General features: G+C 43.1%; 2 protein-coding genes across 5 annotated transcripts in view; one reads left to right on the forward strand and one right to left on the reverse strand.

Annotated features, from left to right (window-relative positions):
• Positions 1–15,000, forward strand: part of MYOF (myoferlin) — a 155,128-nt gene that overhangs the window by 25,718 nt on the left and 114,410 nt on the right. For all 4 annotated transcript variants that reach the window (XM_067709978.1, XM_067709980.1, XM_067709979.1 and 1 more), the window contains exon 4: positions 12,417–12,525. In XM_067709978.1, coding sequence (XP_067566079.1) covers positions 12,417–12,525 — 109 coding nt within the window. The remainder of the gene's footprint in view (positions 1–12,416; positions 12,526–15,000) is intronic.
• LOC137208985 (large ribosomal subunit protein eL42-like) lies at positions 3,500–3,921 on the reverse strand. The gene has a single exon (XM_067709982.1). The coding sequence runs from the start codon at positions 3,868–3,870 to the stop codon at positions 3,550–3,552; it is 321 nt and encodes a 106-aa protein (XP_067566083.1). The 5' UTR covers positions 3,871–3,921; the 3' UTR covers positions 3,500–3,549.

Consider the following 15,000-nt stretch of genomic DNA (forward strand, 5'->3'; position numbering starts at 1 on the left):
GTTGAAAACACAGTGGGGCCCTTGGATGACAGCAGGGGAATATTTTAGGTATGTTTGTCCAAAATATTTGTGTATTTTGGTCTCGTATTTTCTTCTTGGCTTTTCTATTAAAGATTTGGCCTTGGGCTTCCCTGGTGGCGCAGTGGTTGAGAGTCCGCCTGCCGATGCAGGGGACACGGGTTCGTGCCCCGGTCCGGGAAGATCCCACATGCTGCGGAGCGGCTGGGCCCGTGAGCCGTGGCCGCTGAGCCTGCGCGTCCGGAGCCTGTGCTCCGCAACGGGAGAGGCCACAACAGTGAGAGGCCTGTGTACTGCCAAAAAAAAAAAAAAAAAAAAAAAAAAATTTGTGCCCGGCTTAAGGAATGTCTTGCCTCTGAACTTTGCTGTTGCCATGGAGACTGGCTGTGTAAATAGGGACCTCACTCCAGAGTCTGCAGCCCCAGGGCATGTAAGCAAACAGTACCAGGCTGCCTGGGTTTGCCTGAGCATGGTGCCCACACCCATAGGGACTGGACCGGGCAGTCTGAGCACGCACAGTGCTAGTGCATCAGCAACGTCCCTCCCTAGGTGCCGCGAGCTGGTGGGGCCGTTCTGCGCAGACTCTGTTCTTCCTCATTTTACAGTCATCCAACCAGCCATGTGCACTGAAAGAGGGAAGAGCTAGAGGAGCCTCTTGGTCACATGATGAACATGAAATGGTATTTTTAGCTGAAATGTCAGAGTGGAAGGATTTTCCCAGTGGCTGAAGAATAAGAGTTCCCTTTCCAGACAGGCAATGTGGCCGTCCCTTAATGAGCCCTTTGAATGCATTATCCCACCTAATCCTCACAGATACCCAGTTTTTTTCTCAGAGAGGTTTAGTCACCTGCTCAGGGTCACACAGCAGGTATGTATCAGAGTCAGCATTTATATTCAGACCTGTGCTCTTGACTTTTCCATTACACTGAAAACCTCTGACCACCTATAGGGACCAAAATGTAGGTGGAATGATTATCTTTTAGCTTAATTTTTTTTTTTTTTTTTTTTTTTTTGCCATGCCGCACTGCTTGTGGGAGGATCTCAGTTCTCCGAGCAGGGATTGAACCCGGGCCACTCCAGTGAAAGCACTGAATCCCAACCACTAGACCACCAGGGAGCTCCCTAGCTTAAAATTTTTTTTCTAATTTTGCCAGAAAACAAACAAACAACCGCCCCCCCCCATTGTCAGAGTATTGGTTCCTCCTTCTTAGGTAAAAGTTTTAAGTAGGCATTTTATGCTATTAAGTAATAAGTCATTTAAGCTCATTCCCTGCAATGAACAAGGTGAGTTCAGAGAATATATCTCATCTCATGTGATCTTCACAATGACCTTGAGAAGTGGAGATGAGACTTGAGGCTCAGAGGGGTTGAGGCTGAGACCCTGATCTCTTGGCATCCTGGCCCTGCTGTCACTCTGCTTGAGTTCCTAAAGAAGAAGCATCTTCAGGAGCCTGGAAATATAGGAATGAAAGATTCTTACAAGTTTTCAGATTTCTGGGTGTGTGTATGTGTTCTGCTCATGCTAAGGTGATGTCACAGGGACCAGATTTACCCTCTCACCTGACACAACCAAAAAAGTAGATGAAATACATGCCCCAGTGGTTTCAGATACTGGGCACTAGCAGCACAGGACACTGATCCCCAGGAGAGGGGGATAAATGAGCTGAGCCCTCTGAGTGCCCAGCTTCACGCCTAGAGAGCATTTCCAGGCTGCATTGCAGGACAGGCAGATCTTGGTTGTCTCCCAGAGTTGGGGAGGTGCAGGTGGGAGCCTAGAGCTAGGCGCGCGCGCGCACACACACACACACACACACACACACACCACCCACGCAGAGTGCTCCAGAGATTTGCAGAGGGTTCCGCTTGACTCCTCGGGTGTGGACTGGTCAGTGAGGAAACTACCTGAGGGCTGAGAATAGTTAATGCTCTCCCCATCCAGAGTGGGAAAACCTTCAAATTCATGAGCATCAGGTAGAGTACTCAGGAGGATTTTACCTCAGTATTGTGAAGAAAAAACTAGATACATCATTATTAAACAGATACACTATTAGGTGATATTATGAGTAGGTATGGACAATGAAACAGGTGTTATAATCGTATTCCACAGGTTAAGGAAGGTAGAGGAGGAAAGCTTGAGCAAGTGAAGTAGAGGCGTGGAAGGTATTTAAAAAGATCCAAATTGAACATGTAGGAATGCACATTACAATGTCTGATATAAAATGACTGTAACTGTCTAAGAGTTCGCCTTCCTAGTACTCTTATTTTTCCCCTCCATGTGTGTGTACTTGTGCATTTGAAACCATCACATATACCCCACACAAATGCACGGCAAAGTTAGAGACATCCTCTGAAGGTGAATTGTCCGCTTGGCTGTAATGTAAGAAGAAGATAACCGAAGACCTCACAATATACCCAGGAGGAAATTTACCCGAGTTCTTGCATAAGGGGTGGTGTGGGCAAGCGGTCAGCTGCATGATCAGGAGATTAGCTTGGGTTTTGGCTCTGCTACTTACTGGTTGGGTGGCTTTTGGCAAGTTTCTTCATCTTCATGGTGGTGGCTGGAATACTTCCTCAGTAAGTGATAGACATAAGGGCAAATTTAATATAATTAAGGAAAAAAATCACTTAAATTTCCTGATGAACAACATAATCGCTAATATCTATTTTGGGCTTACCACGGGCCAGGAATTGTGCTAAAACTGCTCCACACGCAATCGGTTTTCATCTTTATAATGTCTTTGAGTCAGACAGGCTTATTGACGTCTTAGAGAAAAATGTGGCTCAGAGAGGTTCACCAAATTGCTTAAAGTCACCCAGCTCTTTGATTGGAAGCACATGGATTTAACTTCGTAAATCCAGAGTTTAACCTCAGACCTTCCAATGTTTATTTCCTGTGTGTGTGTGTGTTTGTGTGTGAGTGTGTGAGTGTGGGTTGAGGGCCAGAGTGCCAGGATGTGAAAGTGAGAGCACAGCATAACTAACACACACACTTACACACAGGATGGTACTGGGGACTGTAGAATTAGAAAAAGCAGAAGGACAAGCCTGGGTTATGGAATATACTAACTCCCTGGGCAAGGGTTTTTTGTTTTTGTTTTGTTTTTGCTTAGAGAAAACAGAAAGACTGTGGTTTGGAATGAAATTAATTTGATGGGACGGTGTGGTATTGCTTATGAGAAATTTTTGTTTACTGGTGTACAAAAGACCTTGTGTTCAAGCTTTTAATACTTTTATTTCCCCTAGTGGTGAGACTCACCTCTGCCACTGCCATGTGTAAACATAGCAGTGGGATTAATTGAGGCGGTCCCCATGACCTCTCCTTTTCCCCAGTGTGGTTGGTGAGAAGGGTTGAGGCAGGTTTTCTACCTGGAGTAGCTTCTCGGGCTGTGAGAAAATCTAAGCCAGAGGCAGATGGTACTGGGAACAAAACTCCCAGTTCTGATTTCTTTCTTTCTTTCTTTCTTTTTTTTTTTTTTTGAAGTAAACAATCTCAAATGTTTATTATCTTCATAACAAAACAAAATATGAAGCTCAGAACTGGATCACTTGGCCCTTTCTCTTCTTATTTCCTCCCAGCTCAAAAGGCTTGCATCTCTTAATAGCCAGCATTCTCTTAGATCTGCAGTTCGGCTCAACACATCCAAGCCTCAGCACAATCTTCTTTGTAGTTTTAGCCTTTTTCCGGAAAGTCGGCTTGGTCTGCCCACCGTAGCCACTCTGCTTCCTGTCATACCGCCGCTTTCCCTGGGCATACGGAGAATCCTTGTCCTTCTTGTACCGTGTCACTTTGTGGGGTCGGTGCTTGCCACACTTCTTACAGAAAGTCCGGCGGGTTTTAGGAACGTTCACCATGTTTGCGAGAGCGCTATCGGCACGGAAAAGCTGATTTCTTTTTAGTTCCGCTTTTTCAACAGAGCAGCAAAGCTATGCAAAGATCAAAGCTGGTTTGGGCTGGTTGGCTCTGGGTGCTGGAGAGGCTGAACCCCGCTGTTTGAGGAGATCACAGCCCTGGTGAGAAACACCCAGAGAGACTGAAAGAGAAAGACACTTCATAATAAGAGCTGTAATTATCTCCTGATTTTACTTGGAGGAACATCTCTTAGGAGAGGATGCTTCATAACCTATAAGTCATTTGCAAGGTCATTGGACTATCTTCAGTGATGTATCAATTAATTTATTCTTTCAGCAGATATTTGCTTGTGGCTGCTGTGTGTCGGACACTGCTCTAGGCGCTGGGGGTACTCCATGCCTTTCATGGGGCTCACATCTGAGTGGAGGCAGTAGACAATAAACAAGTAAATCCACATATAGTTTATCAGATGGTGATAAATATGAAGAATGAAGCAGGGGAAAAGGGGAGAAAAAGACAGGGTAAAGGGTGTGTGTGTGTGTGTGCGTGCGTGCATGGACGTACACGTGCGCTGGTTTAGAAAGGTTTTTCATATAAGGATTTGCTCTGGGGTCTCTTTTATAATGAAACGTTTTATGAGACCTATGGCTTTAAAAGTGCATTCAGATTCGACTAATTAGATTTTATGAGAATTCAGCTACAGCTGAAGTTTACTTCTGGTCTAATCCTGAAAATAAAAATTGTTTTCCAAACAGAATATTTTATTATTCAACAAAATAAAAATCTGTTTTCCAAACAGATTCTGTTTTCCAAAACAGATTCAATCTCTTTTCCAAACAGATTGATGGTGGGGAGGGAGCTATTTGATGTACATAAGAGAAAGGATTGGTTTTAAGAACTCTGCACAGTGATTGTATAGAAATGGCTGTGGGTAGTTACAAAGGGTTCTTATCTGTTCATTCATGCCCACCTGCCCACACTCCGCATAGATAAACCCACCTTCCTGTGATTTAGGCTGTGCATGAGTTCAGACCAGCTTTCCCTGCAAGTACTGACTTGGAGTCATATTGTTTTTAGGATCCCTTTTTCCAGAATAGTGTCTGAAATAATAATGAAAAGTGATGTTAAGCACTTACCAGATCATCCTTTTAATCCTTACAACAATACTGTTAGGTAGGAGCTGTCATTATCCCCACTTTGCAGATGAGGACACTGAGGCTCAGAGAAGTTACACGATCTGTGGTACAAGGATAAGTCTGAATCAGTCAGCGCTGTCTAGCGCCAAGTTCTTAGCCACTATGTTATGCTGTCCCCCTTACTTTATAAGGTCCAAGTGCTTGATGAATGAATGAGTGAATACTACTGCCTTGAGTCTAAAGGATGAGGGCATTAGACAGAGACGGAGCCTGGGAGTTCTGTTGAACTGTCCAGAACGGGCAAGCGTAGAGCCAGAAGTTTGAGGACTGAATGAACAGGAGAATTGGTCAAGAGCGAATAGAAAAATAGCAGGTTACAGTCATTTATTCAAGAAATTAACTCTTAAGACATCTTCTACGTGCCAGGCATTAGGCTAGTTAACCCACCCCTGGCCTTGTAGCCTTGCTGCCCAGGAGGGCTTTGGGGAAGAGACCTGGGCTTCCATTCATCTCCTTCCCCTGTTAAAGTGATGCCGTCTGCAGCAAAGCCTGGCCCTGAATCCTGCAGATACTGCCACAGCCTCCAGGCTAGTTCAGTGATTCCAAAATCTGGGCATGGCGTTTGTTACACCTCCACCTCAGGGGGCTTGTGCACTGCTAGGTTGGGGAACCACTGTGCGGACTAGGAGTTTCTAGGTTTTCTAAAACCCCTGCTCCCTTGTGATGAAGGGGACAAAGGCCTCAAGGTCCTCTGACAATCCTGGTGTGGAGTAAGGAGGGGAAGCCACGGGAGGGCGCAGGTAACTAGGCCTGCCGAGTAGACTTTGATGGAGTTTTGCTTTCTCCTTTGTTCTATTAAATAATTGATTGCTACGTCCATTTCTCAAATGTGAACCTCTATCATCACATCGAATGTACTTTTAGAAAACTGCACGTGTTCCCTGTTCCCCAGGACTGGCTTTGCCAGCTGCCTTCCCTACCCCCCTTCCTCCATCCACCCCTCCACCTGTTCTAGACCATTGTTTCTCCAACTTCCTGGGTATAAGAATTAACTAAAGAAAAAGTCTGACTCAGGGTCCTGGGAATCTGTACCCGCCCTGCTGATTTTGCTGCAGGGCAGTCTGGGGAACCACATTCTGAGAAACAGTTTTAGCAGCTAATCCAGAGCACAAGGGTGGGCAGGTTGGGAGACTCGGAGGGTTCCCCACAGGTGAGGTGGATGGGAGACCCGGGGAGGTGCTTTCCGGGGTTCCCTGTGATAGGATTCACTGCCATGGCTGCCCCTGCCTCTCCCCCCATCTGGTAGAAAGCAAGGTGCGGGGCTTGGTGCTCCCTCCTTTTGGGGAGGAGCTCCACTGATACTGGCCTGGAGGAGGGAGAAGTCTGCGGAGGGGATGGGACCCAGCCGAGCATCCCCACTGGCCTTCTGGGCCTGGCGCAGACGACAAGGCCCAGCTGGCTGAGAGCCCAGTGCTTCAAAGGGTGGGCGAATCATGGTCCTGCAGGAGACCTGGGAGCCACTCAGAAGAGCATTTGTTCCCCAGCCCTGTTGGGGATTGTTATTGCCCCTCGGAGGATGGGAAGTTGGTAGTTCTGCAGTCCTTGGGAGCAGAAACAGAGCAACGTGTGATTTACTTTCCAGCCTCCAGCTTATTTTTCCTTTCCTTCATGAGGGAATTTCCAGTAAACCCTTCCCCAGTAACCCATGTGGGCTGTGTCCCTGCTGCACAGAAGAACAACTCGCTAGATGTGAGTTCCCCTGATTAAGAACTCAGCCAGCAAAGCCCTTACTCACCACAGTGGCATGCGACTGTTAACATTTGCGTCCAGGCCAACGGGGAAAACATTTTGCATTTCTCTTTTAATCACACTGGACTCTGTTTTAACAAGAAAGAAACAAAAGTTCTTAACCAACACTTGCATGACCGAGTTGACTAGTTTACAGTTAAACTCTTTAGTTCCCCCAAACCTAACATTTAATTTTCAAGTAGTTGCTTCCATTGCTTAGAATTAGTTTGATGTCACAGAGAGAGCCCACAACAAACTATATGGGTGTTCGTGGACTGAAAGGAATAGGAGAAGGACTGGCTCTTTCTTCATTTCAGAATACATCTGCTGTTTATTATTCTTGCACTATAAGTTTCTTTTTGAGGTGTGGTCCATCCATTTTAGTGTTGGGTGGAGCCCATGGGGAGACACTTATTTTTCCATGAAAACACAGGGCAAAACTTTCCCCATTACTTTCATACCATAATATTTTAACATATTTATAGCATTAGTAACATGAAAGAAAAAGGGTCTTGGTTTAGTATCACCTTCTTTAAAGGAAATTGGCTTGTGGTCCGACTGAACTCTTCTTATTCCCTGTGTAGGAGGCCAAGTCATCATTTCCCAGTCTCTCACTGTATTTTGTATCCAAGCAACATCATAGAAAATAGGCCAGGCCAGGCTTGCCTTCAAAGCTGTATAGAGTTCAGACACCCATAGGGGATGTTTTCTTCAACTTACAGTGAAAGATCTTAGAAGCTGTAACTGTTTATATTTTTCTTCAACTCACTGAGCCGTTAAAAATATTTTGTGGATTAAAGTCTTTCTAGGCTTTCATCTAAACAAGCACTAGCTTCAGAAAAAAGAAATTTAAGTTTTCTTTGACGTCTCCCTCCCCTCCCCCACCCCACCCCACCCCCACAAGCATAAGAATTTTATGATGAAAAAGCAAATCTTAAGAAATGGGACTAAAGGTTTCTGAAAGAAGGAATTGAGATCAGACTTCACGATTGGCTTCTTTTATTTCACTCCATTCCTGGTCTGTTATTTGTTACATCCTCTCACACCCTCTCATGGGGAGGGGAAGGCAGCGGATACTGGATGAGTCAGAATGGAGGTTGTAAAACCCATTCAGGGCCATAAAGGGCCAGCAGATGGGTTTTGTGTTTTAGGCAAAGCTGTTCTCCCCAGTTAGCCACAAGTCCCACCACTCCCTATTGTCTCACCTAATACTGTATTCCACATATCTGTTATTGGCCTAAACTTTCCTCCTGACACCCTGTGGGAATTTGTTTGACTCCTGATGTTATAAGAAGCCAATACCTTTGAAGGCAGAAAACTTGCCTAGTATTCTGGATTGTTCATTATGGACATTTTCTAGGATATTTTTTTTCCCCCTAAATCAATGAACAAAGCCTTTAAGAGAAAAGAAATGTATAACATGAGAGAGTTTTCTGAATAGACATACATAGGAACATCACATATATAAGCCAGTAGCAGACTTTCAGGGCTAAAAAGGGTCTGAGGAATTCTTTCAATCTACTCATTTGCAGATAATGAAGGGGCTCAGAGATTAGGGTGACTTAGCCAAGTCCTCAAAGGAAGTTGGGACACAGAGTTAGGGGTAGAACAGGAATTGTCTAACCCAGTGGTTCTCAGCCTGTGCTGATTTTGCCTATGGGGACAACTGGCAATGTGTAGAGATGCTCTAGTGGGTAGAGGCCAGGGAAGCTGCTGAGCATCTGACAAGGCACAGGACAGCCCCCTAAAACAAATAATTACCCAGTTCAAAGTATCAGTAGTGCCGCTGTTGATAGATGCTGGTCCAACGCAGGTCAGCCCTCTTTCCACTTCAGTATCATCCCTGCATGCTGTAGTTTTCATTTTGTTCCAGGGATTATTTATTGTTGATAGAGATTCAGGTCATCTTGGCTTTAGCAAAAGCAAATCAGTACATGTTCAAGTGTACAATGTTATGATTTTAATCATAAAGTTAGGTTATGAATCATGGAACTGTGAAGAGTAAAATCCAGTGTGTTTCCATGTCTTTCCAAGGTGAGTACCAGTCAGATAACTTTTAAACCTTTTCAGATTTTGTTCTTATTGAAAAAACCAAATTAACCAACCCTGTGGCCGGCTGTCTTAAAACATGGAGAGAAGTCCATGGAGAGAAGCTCACACCCTGTGGGGCTGAGAGAGACGTGGAAGAGATTTTGCCAGGGGTTCTCAGCTTGTGTGGGAGGTTTCTCTGTTTCATCAGGTGGAGATGGAGTCATGGGTAGTCTCTTGTCCTCAATATAGCAGGAGAATAAAAACCCAAGTGGGAAGAAAACATACGGATGTTAAAAAAACAAACAAGATACTAACATACGGAGTGAACATACTCATCTGAAAAATTACTCTGTAAAGGTCCCATCAATTCTCAGCATTGACAGAGAGACCTAATTTCTATATTGACCTAAAAGGGCTGAAAAGTGCACTCTTAATCCTCTGGAGGCAAAATTTTTCTTTTCTGACTTGTGATATTAGAAGAGAGCAGAATCCATCATGGTTGTTGAATGTCTTGGGTGTGTTCGTTTCAAGTCAGTGCACTCTTCCAAGAAGCCCTGTGCCAGTGGCTCACATCGTGGGGTGAGTTGTGTGAAACGGGGTGCCATAGCGCTGTTTGGTCGTGTGTGATATAATATATACCTATTCTCAGAAAGTGAAGTCACTTATTCTGAGTCACTGGACGTATGTGGTTGGATGACAGACGCTGAATCTACAATCTGGTCCTATTTCTGAGGTCCGAGTGGGGGATGAGAATACAGATATATGTCAGTTTAAAAATAATGTGTCTATGTTGACATCAACTGTCACTTCCTGATTTTAAAACAAAATGGACAACATTTTTAAATGAAATGAATACTTCTCCACAGGGGGATCTTTCCTGATTATTGTTTTTGCCTGAAAGCCCAGAGCTATTTTTATTCTCAACTACGGTTTCTTCACCGTGGGGTTTTTGGTATAAGGAATCTCTCCTGTCATTTTGAGGACTTGATATTTAGTTTTCTAACTTTATGCTAACGATAATCCAGGCTATCATATCTGCTATTGTTAGTATAAGTCGCTGCAAATATAGACAAGATATAAGTAAATAGCATTTAAAAATTCTTACTATTTCTCTTTTCCTTTTTCAGTATCTATACTGAGAGCACACCCCTGGACTCTCTTTGCTTTTTTATTGCATTTCACAAAGGGAACTCTTTCAGTTCACCCACTCTCATACCATGTTGTGTGTTATAACCCCAATTCACAGACTATATTCCACAGGTTACACTCTTATATTGACCAACTCCCTGGGGATGTGTGTTCTATAAATTTTTTGATCATGTGCCCTAACTACAAAAATCTTTCTTTCCTTCATTCAGTAAATATCTATTAATAAGCAAACTATGTTCCAAGCACTGGGGTTAGAGGAATGAACAGAACAGGAAACAACCTCTGCCTTTCAGGAGCTTTACTTTAGTAAGGAGGGACACAGGTGTACTTCTGTACCAGTATGTTATGTGCACTAAGAGGTAGACGGTCAAAACTACAATAAGATATCACATCACACCTGTCAGCATGGCTGTCATCAAAAAGACCACAAGCAACGAATGTTGGCAAGGATGTGGAGAAAAGGGAACCCTCTTACACTGTTCATGGGAATGTGAATTGGTGCAGCCACTGTAAAAACAAAACAAAACAAAACAGTATGGAGGTTCCTCAAAAAACTAAAAATAGAGTTACCATAGGACCCAGCAATTCCACTTGGGTATATATTCAAAGAAAATGAAAACACGATTTCAAAAAGATATCTGCACCTCAATGTTCATAGCAGCATTATTTACAATAGCCAAGATATGGAAGCAAGCTAAGTGTCCATTGACAGATGAATGGATAAAAAAGATGTGGCACATATACAGAATGGAATATTACTCAGCCATAAAAAAGAATGAAATTTTCTTGTTTGCAACAACGTGGATGGACCTGGAGGGTATTATGCTTAGTGACTGAAGTAAGACAGAGAAAGAAAATTCTGTATGTTATCACTTATATGTGGAATCTAAAAAATAAAGCAAATGAAAGAATATAACAACAACAAAAAAAGAAGTGGATGGGTAAGCGGCAGAGGCTGAATATAATCCCTTGGGGTCCAGGAAGAGGAAGAAGTGCATACATCCAACTTCTGAATGATGCTCCACAGCATGTGAGTTGCCAAGTTACCCCATCAGTAAACTAGCAACCTATTTACACTGCAAGAAGGTTTACTTGGGGGGATGTTTTTACAGTGGACAATGTTGTTTTTTTTTTTTATTGCTCAAATGTTCCCAGGTGGCCTTTATTTCACAAAACTATTTCCATTAAAATTATTTCCTATACCACTTTTACTATATAATACTATTCAAATGAAAAGCAATCGGCAAATTTACAAATTATGCACTTTTAAGTCATTTCTTCTTCGTTGAGGCTGTACACATCAGACAGCATCAGTGGCCAGACCTGAGTCAGTGAATTCCTAACGCTCTTCCATTAACCTGGACTCGGACTTTCACATTCGGTCAGGTATCTGTTACACCAAAGCAGCTTCTGAACCATGTGTTACCTGGCCCAGGTGGAAGCTTAGATTTTCTATGTTCTTGTGTGGTTTCCTCAGGCCATTACTAAATCAATTAGCCAGTCTCTGAAGACCATGGCCTACGTGAGATGAAGTTTACTACTGCTACTACCTACATGAAGGATGATGGAAACAAAACAAAGAAACAAACAAAAATCAAAAAATTTTAGGAAATAAGGTGAAAGTGAGAAAAACTTCTGCATGAGACCTGTATTAATTTTCTGTTGCTGCTTTAAATTACTACAAACTTAGTGGCTTAAAATGTCACAATTTTTCCACCTTACAGCTCTACTGGTCTGAAGTCCAGTGGGCTTACCTACAAAATGAAGGTGTCAGCTGGGCTGTATTCCTTCTGGAGGCTCTAGGGGAGAATCCATTTTCTTGCCTTTTCCAGCTTCTAGAGTCCGCCTGCATTCCTTGGCTTGTGGGCCCTTCAAACTAGTGACAGCTTGTTGAGTGTTTCTTGCAAGTCTCTTGCCTCTTCCGTCACCCTCTTCTACTTTCAATCCTGGATTATCTGGGTAGGCCCAGTCTAATCATATTAAGGTCAGCTGATTAGCAACCTTAATTCCCTCTGCTATCTTAAACTCCCTTTTGTTTTGTATCACAACACATTAACAGGTTACAGTGGACAATGTTTTACGAATCCTTTTAAATGTCCATTACAGAAGAATGCCTAAGCTTTGTCCTACTTTTCTCTCTTCCTGTATTCTTCGAGGTTATATTCAGTCTTTGTCTCTCACCCATCGATCTCATTTGTGATGTGAAATTTCACAGGCACCATAGTTTGACTCTTGAAATGACTGCTTGTTATGGAGACATGGTGGCTGCTGTGTGATGGTTACCGCCAAAATACCCTGCTAGGGAGAGCACAAAATGGCCCACGCTTCATTATGAGTGGTTTTCATGCTCGCAGATGAATAGGAAGAGGATTGGGAGGTCCAGTGTGGAAACGGAAACATGCCTCTTATGTGGGTAACTGTGTGCTTTTTCCTTTCCCCTGCAGGTTAATTGGCACGGCCACCGTAGCCCTGAAAGACCTGATTGGCGACCAGAGCCGATCGCTGCCCTACAAACTGATCTCCCTGCTAAACGAAAGGGGGCAAGAGACTGGGGTGAGCATTTCCCTCTTGTTGAATGGCTTTGAAGGGAGATGGCTTTGCAAAGGTTCATTGAGACAAGAGTGTGAAATTATAAGTAGCTCACTACACACACACACACACTCTCCCTACTGGTTTTGAGGTAAATAGGTGCATTTACAAATGATATGGCCTCATCCTGTACTCATACTGACAGAACTACAAAGTAGATAAACTTGATTTTCTATATCAGAATACTATAGCGTGAGTGGGACCCTCTCTTGGTACAGCTCTAGGCATATTCACTTGGTTGTTAACATTTGTATGGTGAGTGTAGCTCTGTGTATCAGATACTCTTTGAAGCATTCTATAGAAGGTAATTCATTAATATTAGACCAGAATACCAAGATGTTAATATCATGATTTTTAAAAAATTAAATTTATTTATTTATTTATTTATTTTTGGCTGCGTTGGGTCTTCATTGCTGTGCACGGGCCTTCTCTAGTTGCGGAGAGCAGGGGCTACTCTTCGTTGTGGTGCACAGGCTTCTCATTGCAGTGGCTTCTCTTGTTGCGGAGCACAGGCTTTAGGTTCCTGGGCTTCAGTAGTTGCAGCGTGTGGGCTCAGTAGTTGTGTCTCGCGGGCTCTAGAGTGCAGGCTCGGTAGTTGTGGCTCACGGGCTTAGCTGTTCCGCAGCATGTGGGATCTTCCCAGACCAGGGCTCGAACCCGTGTTCCCTGCATTGGCAGGAGGATTCTTAACCACTGAGCCACCAAGGAGGTCCCCATGGTCTTTATTATTCCATTGGCAGCTGAACGTTTTCTGATCACAGCCTGTCTAAACAAGTACACACTGATATTGTCTGATATGAGACCAGAAGAGAGAGACTCTTTTTCAAGTGCACTTTAAAAAAATTGACTCTAGCATCACCGCTCTCAGATTTCTTAAGATTGCTAACAAGCACTCATAAAGCTAATATGCTTGCCCTGTTAACCTCTGACCCCTTCGTTTTCCAAACAATTTGTCAATATTTTGCTTAGGAGCCTGGGCAAAGGGAGAAAATTTAAAAGAGGCCATCCCTGAAGGCAAGAATGCATTAATGCCCATTAGGAATGTCAGTTTTGCTGGTCTAGTCTCCAAAACTTATAGGTTTGCTGTGAATTAGCATTCTGATCATAAAATGTAAATTCAGAATGTCAGCTATCCTCTGTCTACCCAAAACTGGCTGAGAGAAATGATACTAAGGGAAGATGGTACAAGTCAGTGATTTTTCTGGCTGTTTTTTTCCTCTTTAAAGCAGAGAAGAAAGCATATGTAGAACCCTGAAATGGCAGAATTATAGTCATTGAATGGAGTAAGGAAGAGTGAGGGCCTCAGGCCTGGCCCCCTGGTATCCCCTTACCCCTGTTAGAGGGCCTGGAGCACCTCGGAGGATCCTGAAGTTGTTGGGAAGCCATTGATACAGAGGTTGAGCCATTCATGGACTCTTCTGGGTTTGAAAGGTGGATTCTTCAAGTTTGGCAATTGAGCCCCTCATTGCATTCAGTGTTCCTATTGTGGCCTGGTTGTAGCCATGAGACGCTGCTCTTATGATTCTATATTTGCCAAGAAACTGCTGTCAGAGGCATCATTTATTATCCTGTTCAGTGTCTCCCAGGTCATAGTTCTTAAGTTGGCAAAGAATGTGCTGATCCATGAGGGAGTATTTACTAATGAGCAGACAGATGGGAAGAAAACAGGGCAATTGTGTGTGTGTGTGTGTGTGAGTGAGAGACAGAGTTTACCAGGTGTAGCAAAAGTAGCAAATGGAAGTGTGGGATGCCCATTTAAATTTGAATTTCAGATAAACAATGAACAATTTTGTACTATAAATATGTCCCAAATTTTATGTCCTGTATTTTATCTGATAATGTGTGTGCGTGCGCGCGCGCCATTCTTATTTTCAAAGGACTTCTTTTATTTTGAGGTTTATCCTTCCTCACTTTTGCTGTTAAAAGTCCATTATTTTGTGAAATGATTATAGTAGTAGATGGTAGTTGAGGGAACGTGTTTGGCAAAATAAAAATTAGCGACCCTATGTTGAGTCCCCTCGCAAACTTTTTTGAAATTTTATCGGTTCACAAAATATGAAAGTATAGGAAACTCTGCCCTAAAATAATGCCCCACATGAGAAATTTAACTCAGATTTTTAAAATAGGAATAATTTTATCTCCTGTAACGAGTTAGTATGTTTCTTCCTTTCTGATGATGAAAGGTTATGTATAACATTTTATGTTCTCCTTCTTGCCTTGGCTTCTAGCCAACTTGGGGTCATATTTAATGCAAGAGGGATGGCACTTATCTTCATCTTCACGTTTTGCATCTTTGTTTCCTCTTTAATCAGACTTGTTTCCCTTTTTCTTGAACCTCATTTTATGAATCACATCGCTTTATAACTTTTTGTTAGTCACTTAAAATTCTTTTTGGAGAGAAGTGTGAAAATAAATTTCAGCAATTAACAAAGACGTCAA

Source organism: Pseudorca crassidens, chromosome 16 (assembly GCF_039906515.1).
Source record: "Pseudorca crassidens isolate mPseCra1 chromosome 16, mPseCra1.hap1, whole genome shotgun sequence".
NCBI classification, from domain to species: Eukaryota; Metazoa; Chordata; class Mammalia; order Artiodactyla; family Delphinidae; genus Pseudorca; species Pseudorca crassidens.